The 14122-nt window shown below is 28.3% G+C and overlaps 1 protein-coding gene across 2 annotated transcripts; it reads left to right on the top strand.

Moving 5' to 3' along the window:
* Positions 1-813: 813 nt before the first annotated feature.
* LOC113869207 (SUPPRESSOR OF GAMMA RESPONSE 1) lies at positions 814-5095 on the top strand. Of its 2 annotated transcripts, XM_027505422.1 has the most exons (6): positions 814-909; positions 1691-1832; positions 2848-3034; positions 3123-3607; positions 4344-4739; positions 4818-5095. In XM_027505422.1, the coding sequence occupies exons 1-6, from the start codon at positions 902-904 to the stop codon at positions 4872-4874; spliced, it is 1275 nt and encodes a 424-aa protein (XP_027361223.1). In that variant the 5' UTR covers positions 814-901; the 3' UTR covers positions 4875-5095. The 2 variants fall into 2 exon arrangements, with proteins under 2 accessions (XP_027361223.1, XP_027361224.1); XM_027505423.1 differs by lacking the exon at positions 814-909 and having other exon boundaries at positions 1683-1832; positions 4818-5054.
* Positions 5096-14122: the final 9027 nt, after the last annotated feature.

The following is a 14122-nucleotide window of genomic DNA, read 5'->3' as shown; positions in this document are numbered from 1 at the left end:
AGTATTATGTTTAAAAAATGCAAATGAAATTATTTTGACATGATAAAAAACTAACTCCTAAAAATCAATCGTGAAAATTTCAAAAAACATTCTTATTTAAACATTTATATTCCAAATTCTATACATAGATTGATTATAGAACATAGCATGATTTGAATAAAATGTACGCTTCCTCTTAAGCGAAGCATTTTTGGATGTCAGCTGATTTTATTAGAATAGTTTTTAGGTTTAAACATATCCAAACTATTTTTTTCTTAATTTTATTATCTACTTGTCAGTTTCATTGTAATGTTTAATTTAATATAATTTAGTGCATGTTTAGTTTAAAGTTGAATAAATTAAATTTAACAAAAAACAATTAACAGCATAAATTAAAATTTAACTTTTTAACTTTTCAAAAATTAAATTTAACAAAATATTTTTACAAAGACTTATTATAAAATATTTAATATTTATAAGATAAAAAAAGTATATTAAAAATTATGATGCTAGGATTGCACGAAATATAAAGAAGAAATTGAGATGGACAAACATGCCCCTTGACAATTCATCAATCATTCAAAACCCCACAAAAGGATAATACGAAAAGTCAGTCAACGGCAACGTGTTCACTCGCTAGTCGCTCCCTGCTTTAATTATTGTCCTTGCTGCCACTCATTTTCCTTTAATTTTATACTGATACCAATATGTTCCAAGACGATTCACAATGAACTGTAGTAAATTTCAAATTTTGAAAAAAAATTATATAAAATCAGAATGAAAAAAAGAAACGAAGAATTCACTATTAAACCACTTTTTTTTTTCTTTTTTATTTCAGACCAAATTAAATTAAAATTGGAAGTTTCCCACAGCCTAAAACAGCAGAAAAAGAAGAACGCTTTGAATCATCGATCACTCTCCGATGGCTGGGTATGTACCCTTCTCTTTCTTAGCATGTTTGACGTCAAACTCTATTTATCACTTTGGTTTTCTCTCTGAAACATCATAGAACAACATTGTCCTTGGATGCAGTTTTTGCTACTATATTATCTAAATGGGGTTACCTAGTTGCTTGTGAAAATGTTATCTTTTGTGTGTTCTGATTGGATTGGTTCGTCTTTGCGATTTTCTTTGGTCTGTGATTGAACAAGAAGTGGAAGTTCGTACATGGTATTAGCTAGTTTTATTGAAAAAAAATTACGACTTTTTTGCGTTTTAGTAAAGTTTTTAAGGTGGGTCGGTTTGTATTTGCGACTTTCATTGTTCTATGAAAGAAAAGTGAGCTTAGATGGGGTTAGATAGTTCATGTGAAAAATATAACTTTTTTTAATATTTTGGTTGAATTTCTGTGTTAGGTTCATCCTTATATAGTAGTACATAACATGTTCATAGTTCTCTCATTAAAAGGCAAATGAAAGATCTTGAAAGCAATCAAAAGTTAAAAGTTTCATTTTTGTTTGTTCATTTGTCTTTTTGGGTGTTATTTACCCTTTGATGGTCAAATAGGTGTGTCAATTGCACTTAATCTTGCATTTTTGTTTACCTTACCTTAGTATTTGTATATTTTATCGAAGTTTAAAATGAAATGCCTGTCCACATCCACTGCATGATGTTTGTTGAGTTCTGATACTGAGTGCCTAAATTACACAATGGACTCATGCTGCCCCAGCCAAGTAATATTTTTGGTTCTTGACTCTTTTTGTATGTGCAGAACATCATGGTTGGTGGACAAAAGTAGAATTGCAACCAAAATAAAAAGTGCATCAGGAGCATGTGATCCGGAAAGGGTTATATGGAAAAGCAATCCTACCAAGGCTTGCCCAAACTGTCAGCACACTATTGACAACAGTGATGTATGCCCATGAATTTTTTTTCTTTTTACTTAAATGTTCATTTTCCTGATTGGGTTTCATCATTACATATTCTTTTGGTAGAAATTGCATTGATCTAATGTTATTTTTTTTAAGTCTATTCAGAGTATATGTTCCCTTTAAACCTTCCTTGTCTCTAGTGTTACTCCATTTATCTCCTTAAGTGTGAATAAGTATTTTTCATCATATTTATGCAAGTTTTGCTTGTATTTTATGGTGATTCAGCAAGATCAACTATTAATTAAATGTTTTTGTGCAAGAAATGGAGTGGTTTTGCATTTCTTCCTATATTGAAACCTCAACCAACTGTAACTGAGATGGGTTGCTGGTTTAACTGAACTAAATATAGAATATTAAATGGATAAGAATTTCAGTTTTAATTAATAACTTGAAAAGGGAATAGTCAAATAGCCATTTTTTTTATTAGCTTGTTAATTGTCATTAGGAGTGGATAACGTTAAATCGTTAATATACTAGTTATCTAAAGTGTTAGTCAGTTGCGCTTAATCCCTTACTTTACTTTCAGTTTCAGACTATTTTGGCATAGTCTCTAGTAATTTTGAGTATGAAATACTTGTCTGCTGCTATTTTCATCTTCCTATTGAATATCATTTGCTTGGAAGTTTAATTACCAATTGATGTGAATGTGTGTTACGCCTCAGGAATCATCAAAATTTTTATGCAGAAGTAATTGGGAAAAGGGAAAATCAGAACTATAGTATATTAATCCTTGGTTACATGGGTTGGGTTGAGATATTCCCAACTCACAAGCTAAATGTCTGAACAGTTCTTTGTTACTTGGGTACTTTCTTTTGTTCTTTTCAGCACTGCTACCTGCCATATATATGAATTCTTAGAAACATCTTGAAATTTTATTAGCATTATTGAGTTAAAAATCAAAACACAATGAAGTTAAGGCTGAAACTTGATCCTTTTCATCCCCAAGTATAGCACTTAAATAATTATAACTGTTTTGACTTTTAAAATTTCTTGTTAGGTAGCACAAGAGTGGCCTGGCTTACCAAAAGGTGTTAAATTTGATCCATCTGATCAGGAGATAATCTGCCACTTGCTTGCGAAAGTTGGTGTAGGAAATTCGAAACTTCATCCTTTCATTGATGAATTTATCAGCACTCTTGATGAGGATTATGGAATCTGTTATACTCATCCTAGAAATTTACCTGGTTGGTAGCAGTGTAGCATGAGTTTTATTCAAATTTTAATTTTATATTACTTTTCTATCGATATGTTAAGCTATGGTGAAAATTTTAGGTGTTAAGCAAGATGGAAGTGCTTCCCACTTCTTCTACAGAGCAATCAAGGCTTACAACACTGGCACCCGAAAGCGCCGTAAAATACAAGACCAAGATTTTGGTGATGTCCGCTGGCACAAGACTGGAAGGACTAAACCAGTTTTCTTGAGTGGCGTTCAAAAAGGCTGTAAAAAGATTATGGTTCTGAATGTGGGCAATATAAGAGGAGGAAAAACTGAGAAAACTAATTGGGTTATGCATCAATATCACCTAGGAACAGAAGAGGATGAAAAAGATGGAGAGTATGTTATCTCAAAAGTGTTTTACCAGCAACAGCAGGTCAAACTGGGTGATAAAGATGACCAGGATGTTCCTGAAACTGCTGAAGCAACAGTTGTGAAAGTGGATCCAGTCACCCCCAAATCTGTGACTCCTGAGCCTCCTTGTGGTGAAAGGCGGCATGCAGATCTAGACCTAGGACAAGAAACTGATACCATTGCTCAGGTAAAATCTTCAACCATATTTTATTGTTATCAAATATCAAAATCTCTTACCTATTTTCACTCTGCCGTGAATTGTATTGTGTTTGTGTGTTTTGTTTTTGTTATTTGGAAGAGGGTGTATCAGATAGTTAGTGTAGCATTTTAAATTTAGGCAATCATACATGGGTAGAAATACTTGCTTTCATCTAATAAATTTTGAATCCTATTCTTAACACATTCATTGATACTCCACATAGTGAAAAACAGATATGAATAACATCATGTTCTACAACTCATTGCTATTTCATGAAGGAAACTCTGAATACCTAATAGTTATAACATATATATGTGTGTCTTGTTCGCTTTGTTTTCTTTACTCAAACATTTTAAGCAGTTAATCTGAATTTTACATGTCATTTGATGTATCAGAGATCTGTCAAAATGAATGGTGGGTCAAATTCACAATATATATATATATATATATACACACGTGTCTATGTGTATGATCAGGTTTCTTTCAGCTGGTACATGCTAGCTGGTTCCACTTCTCTGAAATAATTTTACAATTCTTTATTAATGCAAGGAATGTAACTTAGCCATCTAGCTACACTTCTAATACTTGATGTGTTTTGAGATTACTTTTGGTAGGTGCTTCTTGTGCATTGTGATGATATATTTTGGTGATATTTGAAAGTAGTGCTTACTGAAGATGATAATTCCTGTTCTACTCTTTGGTTCTGCTTTGTATTGTGCCAAAGCCTCTTCAGATGGATTGTTTAGATGAAATTCAACCTGATTGCGAAGAGGTTGAGAAAACTGATTCATCCTTGGTAGAACCTCAACCTAATGAAGGGATGGATAATGAAGAAAATAATGCTGGCGAAGGCCAAAAGTGGTGGGACAGCGAGTCGCAGAATCTCTTGGATTCACAACAACTGGTTGAGGCACTCACCTTGTGTGATGATCTACTTCATAGCCAATCTCCGAATAGAGATGGGAAACATGAAGAACATAAGAACCAACCGGGATTTTCTGTTTATGCTCAGCTTGGACCAGAGCATCTGAAGAAGGATATCGAAGAGTGTCAAAACCTTGTTCTTGATCCTGCAAATGTAGAGCATGACACACCTTCAGAGTTTCGACTAAGTCAGCTGGTATTCCCATGTTCTCAATGGTTATGTTACAATTAATTCATTTTAACGTTATTTTAATATGTTTTCTTGTTTTTGTAGGAATTCGGTTCGCAGGATAGTTATTTATCCTGGGGTTACAGCAAGGCAATGAACTAGTATGGTTCTTCACCTTTGCTGGGAAACAGAATTTTTGTAACTCATTTTGTTGATAACTTGGCTTGTTGTAAAATTCTGTGGTAAACTTAACTGTTGTAAAATTGTGTGGTAAACTTAACTGTTACTCTTGCTTTACTAACTGAGCAAAATGGAAGGCACTGAACTTGATAGTTTGTTACCTTGATCAGCTCATTCTGCAATTATACTTTGTTTTGGCTTGTTTAGTTAAAATGTTCCATTTTCTTTCAAATTTCTATCTCAAATAAAAGCAAACAATTCTCATGCCGAAGTAAAAGATGTAGATGTATATGTTCTAGGATATAATGATCCAAGAGATTAATGCACTTTCCATAAAATATTATTTCTTTTCTCTCGTATTAAGTATCACATCACTTGAACACCTTTTTTTTTTGTCTTAAATCATTTGTTACCTTAAAATATTAAGAAAGCATTAATTAATATTTTCAATAATACTTTTATTTATTAGGGATAATTTTTGTCAAGTAGTTAATAAAGTAATTATAAGATTAGTTATTACTTGATTACTGTAATAATTTCAGCACTTCTAATAGTAATATTTTAGTAAAATTGATTTATTTTATTTTATTAATTGGTAAATTAATCATTTTTTAAGAAATGTATAAATAGTATTAAGTGACAATTAATATGAGATGGAGGGAGTATACAATGTATTACTTGTGGGGATGCATTGAGTGAAATCCTTTAAATGTTGCATCCTATTTTTCATATTTTCGGGGTCTAAATTCTTCATACTAATTGATCGTCAGAGTCATGCAAGTTGAATGGGCTTTTAAATTGTAATACACGATACAGCAGGAGCATTGTCTCCGCTGAAGTCAAGTTGAGGATGCCCTAGTACCCTACAAGTGGATATACTTAACTTTTCTTAATTATCCTTTATGAATAAGTAGGGATAATTATAATGACCACTTTTGAAATTAATATTAATAATACTTGCGTCTTGTTTAGAAAATTACACTTGTATCTCTTGAGTTATTTTTAGAGATATTAAATGTATGATTCGTTGGTAAGTGGCGAAGTATGTAAGTTTTTAGAAATAGTGAGTGTCAACATGTAAGAATAATATATAAAAAATGACTTTTTAAAAATGGTGTATTTATTATTAATGCTCGTCTCAAGGAGGGTTAATGTAATTAAAATATACTGTTAAGAAAATTCGGCCAAGGCTTGCCAAAAATATAGACCAAATACATTTAATGTTGGGCTTTTCTGTTCTTCAAACACAAACAGGGTAGAGTGACCAGTCTAGTTTGTCTCTGGCACAAATGAGCATCATACTTACAAAATTTGGCTAACTAATAAATGAAGCATTCTGAAAAAAAATATAAAATTGCTAACACACTTTCTAATATATTTTTCGAAATTGACTAATTTATACATATTCTTTGACACATGTCAAAAAAACCATTTAAAAAAACTAAATATAAATAGTATGTTGAATAGTATGTTTAAAAATAGTACATTTCTATCATTCTCATGAATGAATATTATTTTGGTTAGCTGAAGAGTGAAACAAGTTAATTAAAGCCCAATGCTTGCCTGTAAGATTATGCTATTAAAATCTGGTCTCTACATTGTCCTGCTTTTGCTAGTGTTTGGGAGGTTATAGTAGCTGTAGTTTCTACTGTATAATATAATGTTGTATGACTAGTCATATGCTTGCCTTGCATTTGTTTTGTCTTAACTCACGCAGGTGTATGTTTCAAACAGTCTCATGTCTTTTTTTCTTTTTCTTTTTCTTTTTCCTTTTTTTGTGGAGCTTTGGATTATTTTAGCTTTCAACATAAGATCTTGCACACACTAGTTTAAGTATCAATAATTAAAAAAAAATAAAAATCAAACATCATAATAAGAGTACATTAATCATATTTTTAATAAAATAATTTTATTTTAAAATTTTTAACTAGTGCCCTTAAAGAAATTAGTTAGTATATCTTTCCACATATCATGCATTTTAGAAGACAAATGTAGAAACACTAGTAGGTTCCTTTAGAAGAAAACAATGATCATTTGGACTGATTCATAATTCCAAATCCTAATAAATTACAACTCATTCCAATTTTTGAAAATGGAAGCAAAGAAAATGGCCAAGGTTTGTTCATGAAGTCTCTAAGGATTCCTTGATGGACCAAAGCTTAATGCTCGCTTTGCTGTTCATTAGTCGGCACAGACAAATGGGGACATCAACAACCTTTGCTAATCTGGCTCTGATAATGACGAGGCTCACTGTTTTAACTTGATAACATTATCCATTGTACCTTGTCCAAAGTTGAAAACAAAGTGCTTCAGCCATAGAAGAGTAGTCAAAAGGAATCATGATGCATGTCCCTTGAGTTCTTGCTGCTTTTTTTTTTTTCCTTCCCTGTTACCCTACAGTTTCCTATGAAGTATTGTTTGGCTAGGGAGAACAACATATTTTTTTGGGGTTCACAAAGTGGTTGATAACCTAGTGAAATTGGAGATTGATAATAAAGTGCATGTAAAGTGGTCTAGGTCAATCCCAATCATGCAACTCTATAAGGAATTCGATCCTAAGCTATTATGCATATATAGCAATTTGTTATTTATCATGGGCTAGGAATCGATTTTATCAAAGGGTAATTAAGTAAGTCAGAGTTTAGTCTTTTTAAAATAGTCACTTAAAATTGTAAAACATTGTCATATTAGTCTAATAACTTATCACTAAATTAGACTTTCAATAAAGTTTTACTCTTTTTTAAACTTAAAAATGTTGACACTTATAGTTCTTTGATGAATTGATTTAGTGAATTTTGTTTAAAAGATTAATATAGTAACATTTTAAATATTTACATAATTAATTTGATTATCAATTTTTAAACAAAAAGCTAATATAATTTTAAAAGACCTACATAGAGTTTGTTCTTTATAATATTATGATTTCTTCTTGAAGTAAGAGATAATGATTTTTATTTATTTATTTACATCATCCGATATTCACTCTCCATATTGGTGCTGACTATTTTGGACTCAGGACTTGAGCATTGTCAAGGTTTTCACTCCATTTTGCGAGTATATTTGTAGAGATCAAACATTTGACTCTTCCCACAATTTTAACCAGTGTTGCCAGCTGAGCCACCCCTCGTAGGTACAAGATTATGATTTAGAAACATTAACTTGATTATGCTATAAAATCTCATATGATTGCAGCAACAACATAAGTATTAACAGTGTTTATTAGTGCAATATATTCTATTGATCCAGTAAATCAAATTTTCAATATTGTTATGGTAAGCTGAGTCATAGACAAAAATGGAAGTATCTGAACCATGATCTCATCAATGTTGATGCTCTGTATATGTCACCTAATTTATGCTATTGAATCAGGCTTCAATCTAGTTAATGTAAAACTTTGTTGTATTATTAATTTATCACTTAATTGTTAGTTTCCAAATCATTTAAAAAAAGTTAAATATTCATAACTATTACATTGTGTGTGTTCTTGGGGTTAGGTGGTGAGTCATCTTGTATTCAAATTCGTGATCAGTTAAATGCAGGCCAATCATGTCGAAAACTTGGTGATTTATAAGGATATGTCTTGTCACTTGACCCTAAATAATTGATCTAAATAAGATCGAAACTTATAATTAAGTGTACATTTAGCCATCACATGCTAGCCTATTATTAAACCAACCCTACTACCTAGTATGTTTTTTTGTTTTGCTATGTAAATGCATGTTTCTAATAGCTAATCTGAAAATTAAGGAAAAAGTTAAAACAAATATATACTAACTCTAATATTTTAAAAGATAAATTGTTATACATATATTTTAAAATTTATGGACATTTTATTTTCCTTTTTTTCCCCTTGAACTTTGTACAAAGTTTCCTCAATTTATATAGTTATAATATTATATGTTATTTGTATTAACTTTAATTTTTCATGATTTTTGTATAGTTATGTGAATTCAAGGAATCGGAATAATATAAGAAAAATATATCAAATATAATTTTATTAAATCTCACAAGATGTGAGTGTAATTTGTCTTTCTTTAAATGATGTGCTGATATCATAAGATGATAATATTAAGAAAAATACACCAACAACAAATCAAATTTAAAATAAATGTCAACATCCTATCCTACAAGACACCGGACACTTTGTTACCCATTTTCTTCTTCTTGTCTTTCCCTCTCTATGTTTGCCAATCAAAATGTATTTAGAGTGCAACAAAATTTTAGGGGAGAGAATGTTAACATGGAATCATGGATAAGGATTAGGAAACTTGCTTGACCTCAAATACATCTTTTAAAGTAGGTAGATGAATTATTTATTTAATAAGTTTGTAATCAAATGTTGCTAAAACAATCAACTATGTGTTAAAATATAATTAAACCAAATTAAATACACATGAATTTAATAGTGAAAAACTAATGAAATACTCACATATTTGTATATATTATTTATTATTAGAAATTAACTAAAATACACTAACAAGTAATATATTATCATTTAATTATAAATTGCTACAATAATATCATTAAAAATTGTTAATTATTGAAATTACTATTTAGTTATATTTGTAATTATTTTTTAATTTAATTGATAACCTAAATTTTTTTTTTCAGAATAGATCAAATTAAATTATTATTATTACTAATTCCATGACAGTAAAATTAAATATATATTTCTTATGAATTTAATTCAAATACACTAACAATGTAAAATTTTTTTACATTGTGAATTAATAATAAATTGACATATCAACAAGAATAAATGATTTTTTAATAAATAATATAAAAATATACTTATAATGTAGTTTAATTAGTTAATAATATTAACTTTTTACATTGATAATGTAATAAAATTAATATTATTTCTTATTTCAAAAAATTCTCTATACTATTCTTTCTACAGACCAATCCAAATATTTTAAACGATTATTTGTTTATTTTAAACTTTCATAAAATCAATTTTAAACAATTAAATATGATTAAAATATATACTTAAATTCATCTTACCTGCAAATTTTAAACTATCAAATATATTATGATATATAAAAATATTAAGTTCTTGTTTGGTTTCTCTTATAATAAAAAAATCTGACATAAAATTTATTAATTTTTTTAATAAAGTATACAAATATTTTATAAGAGACAATTTTATTTCTGATAAAAAAAACTCAAAATTATATAATGAAATTAAACTTTTTTTAAATATATTTATATACAGTGATATAAAAAGATTTGAATCTGAAATATGATTAATTAAGATGAAATATGTACTGCTTAAATTAAATCAAAAGCTTGAGAATATAAAATTAATTTGATATAAAAAAAAAACTAAAAACAGACCAAAATTGATATAAGCTGAGGGGGATGTACTAAGCAGAAGAATGTAGCAGAATGATAAGAAATGGAGAAGGTGGGGACCAAACCATCCTGTGATTCAAATTACTTAAGCGGTGACCTTCAGAGTTGGAGGTGTGCCTCTTATAACAATTTATATATTAATTAAATTTTATTTTATTTATTTTATTTGAAAATTGCAGGTTAAATGTAAATATTTAAGAGTAGTAGTTTAATAATAACAAAATTAGTATATTCGTTTTCACTTTTATAGTAAGTTAAATTTTTTTCTATTTTTATTTTTATTTTTTTAACTTTGAAAAGCGCTTTAAATGACATATTTAAGGTGGTTTTAAAATTTATAAAATTAAAATAAAAAAAATGAATTTGTTTAAATAAACCAATTTTTTTAATTTGGCCTATATATCTAATTTAATAATCATTTAAGTTTAATCATAATATTTCAAAAAAATATATATTATTTAAGTGAATAACTCATCTATTATTAAATTTATTAAATATTACATTGTTAGATAATTGAATAATGTCTTTTTATGTAAGTAAAACATATTAAATTTTGATTAACATTAATCAAATGCAATTTATTTATCAATTTATTTTTAAGTTTGTTTCATGTCTCCTTCAACGTGAGGAATGTCTTTTTCTAAAATAATTTAATAGCTATATTTTTATTTTTTTTTTAAATATTCATTAACTTTAAAGAAGTTGAATTCTTTCAAGTTAACCTTTATGCTAATTAAGATTAAATATAATAAGCATTTTTATTAATTGATAATAATATAAATAATTAAAATATTCATAAATTAGTTAACAAATATGTCTTCCCTACATTTTTGTTTTGACGGTGGATTTTTTGTGTTCCTTCATCATGCAAACTACCACAGAATTTGGAAATTTACCTTTTCTTAGTTAACATCTCTTATAAATTATTTTAAAAATTTAGATTTTGATTCTTAAAGTTTGAGTAGAGTCCCCATGATTATGTTTATATTTTGATTTAAAACTCTATGCCACTATTAGGAACCATTTTTTAAATATAATTTTAAATGAAATGCATTTGTTTTCTTTGTTAAAATTAAAGACAGCTCAATCCGTGACCTTACATGGCCATATTATAAGAATGATTGGCTATATTTGTGTGGTGATGATCCTTAAGCATGAGGAAGCAGTATGGTGTACAACAATGCACACGTGAAGTTGGGGTGGAAGCAGATGACTCAGTAAGGCCCACAACACAGAGATTTGACCACAGAAACATTTACAATTATGTTGTATTAATGGAAAATAAATATTGAATCAATTGATTTAAAATAAAGGTTGATGTTGTTAGGTTGAAGACAACATGCTCAATTCACATTGGTATTATTAAGAAGATTGGAAGACAACAATATCTGAATATCCATTAATCTACCTTCTCAGTGGATACAGGCAGAAAGTCTTTGCTTTAGCTCAGCACATTCCATGTTTCCAACCATATCTATCCTTTTTTATATTTTTGAGAAAAATAAAAAAGAGGATTTTCTTTTTTAGTTTTAAATAAACTTAATTTATTTTTTAAAATTGAGGTATACAATAATATATTAATCTAAACTTATTAAATAATACATTTTTTATAATTTTAAAATAAAAATGTTTTTCCCTTTTCTTTTCCTTCAAAAATTTGCTCTTAATTAATCCCTTAATTGTTATAAATATGGTTTAATTTAATTTAAATCTTTTAAATTTTTTGGTTCTAATAAATATTAAAATTTTAAAATTTTAAAATAATTTTTGTCATTATTTATTATTGATGTGACATGCTTATAAATATGACATGTCACCTATCACTATAAAATTATCATTAATGTAGTATTTATAAATGCATTTTACGTCATTGGTAAGTGGCAAGAAATATTTTTACAAATTTTAAAATTTATGAGAATCAAAATTAATAAAGAAACTAAAATCAAATTTAATCATATTTATAAAAACTTAAAAAAAAAAAAAACAAGCTTTGCAAACATGAGAAAAGGGTTAGTGATTCTTTATATATACCATGTTAAAATCCCATCTATCTATTATTGTTACTTTGGCAAAATTATTAGGTTGCAACGAATTGTCTCTTATTATTATTTTTAAAAAAAATTACGATATCGACTTACATGAGTTGCCTTAACGTTTTGAATAATTTGCATTAAAATAAGAGAGAGAGAAAAAAAAAAAAAAGACAAACCGGCACTTTTGAATTCATATAAAGTGTTGGTATACATATGATAAAGCTGATCATGAAATTTTAGGGTAATTAATTATGTGCATATTTAAATAAATTTATATTTAAAAATATAGTTATTTTCGTTTTTATTAGAGACAACAACGAATATAATCAAAATGGATACTTGCAAAAAATACTTGTAATAAGTAGGATAATTTACCTAAACAAGTTCATATATAACTAAGAGTAAATACTTTATATGGGTAGGAATATGGGTTCAATGTTTATATCATTGTAGGCTTAAATGTTAATTAATTATTATCATATTGTGTGCATTTTCTTTTTATAGCTTTTGGTTATTTAATATTCCTTTCTTATTGAGCTGTCTTATGGTAATCTTATAGTTTACTTTGTAGTTTGCATTCTCAGTGTAGTTCAAAACATGTTTAGACTGTTATTAGTAGTAGGGTGCCCACAAAGAACCACTATTTTAAGCACTTTGGGTTTAGGCTGCAAGCACTTTACGGATATGGCACTTTTTAGTGAAGGAAGAAAAAGCAAGTGGAATTTCTAAACTATAATGTCAAAGACTAGCAGTTTCCACATTGAAGTCTCAACAAAATCTTCACTTGAAATGATGAATGAACATACATAATTTTCTAACACCTTTTGCCATTATTTCATATTTCTCTCTAAAATTATGCATACTTATATTTTAATCCTCTTATTTTAGCACAAGTGAAAAGATACAAAACTTTACTTTTACCAGAATTGAATGTCGTCATTTTTTCCAGGTTATTTCATAAACCAAAACTTCTGTTCATGTATAGTGTTATTTAAAAATTTAGTACTTAAGTTAGGACTAGGGACAAGTTGGCAGACAAATTGCTTTGAAAAATAAAATGTATTCAAGTATACAACTTGATGCAATTCTGTAAAACTGTATGGTAAAAAAACACAGGTAATTCGAACACTATTCTTTTTTCTTTTTATTTTTATTGTGGATGAATTCAAAAGCTTACTCATGTTTCTTTGGAATCTTCCAAGCAGTCTAGGAAAACTCAAAATGTTAAAGACTCATTATGCTTGCATCCTTTGAAAGTTATGTGCTTGATAACACTTGCACTGTAATGATATGAGAATGTCTATAACTATTTTTATGTGTTGTCAGTTCTATTTAAGAAATTTTTATGTAAAATGTCTTCATTGTTAATATAGTTATAAGAGAGAAAAAAAAAACGGTATTTTAAACAAAAGTTATTTAAATGAGAGTAAAAATAAATACTTAAGTAGCAATAGACACATCTTAGTAATATAGCTAAACAAAATTTCCATTTATGAAATTCATACTAAACCCAGAAGATTCATAAAAGATTCCGGTATGGAAGGTGTTTGGGTGGCCCTGGACTTATAAATCAGTCTTCAAATTAATCACCACTAGTTATCTTTAAGGTGATCAAGAGCATTTGTATTGCTAATATATAACTTTGTTCTAGATTCTTGAAATGCACAATGTATAAACAAAGTGACTCAATCAAATATGCATATATCTGACGCGAGTGTCTTTATTTAGCCCATGATCCTCATACAAAGAAAAACAAAGAGGAAGATGTGGGGAAGGGAAGAAAAGATGATAAGCAGTACCAGATGTTGAAGTGATTTGGAAGACATGAACATAATGTAATGG

This window comes from Abrus precatorius, unplaced genomic scaffold (assembly GCF_003935025.1).
Source record: "Abrus precatorius isolate BTA unplaced genomic scaffold, Abrus_2018 Scaffold6, whole genome shotgun sequence".
NCBI lineage: Eukaryota > Viridiplantae > Streptophyta > Magnoliopsida > Fabales > Fabaceae > Abrus > Abrus precatorius.
The sequence above is the reverse complement of the archived record's forward strand: the minus strand, read 5'-3'. Positions and strand labels throughout refer to the sequence as shown.

Bases quoted from the DNA above. Each gene is read 5' to 3' on its own strand.
- LOC113869207 (XM_027505422.1), top strand. The intron at 3,035-3,122 runs GTTGGTAGCAGT...TGAAAATTTTAG, and splicing joins TCATCCTAGAAATTTACCTG to GTGTTAAGCAAGATGGAAGT. The intron at 4,740-4,817 runs GTATTCCCATGT...TTGTTTTTGTAG, and splicing joins AGTTTCGACTAAGTCAGCTG to GAATTCGGTTCGCAGGATAG.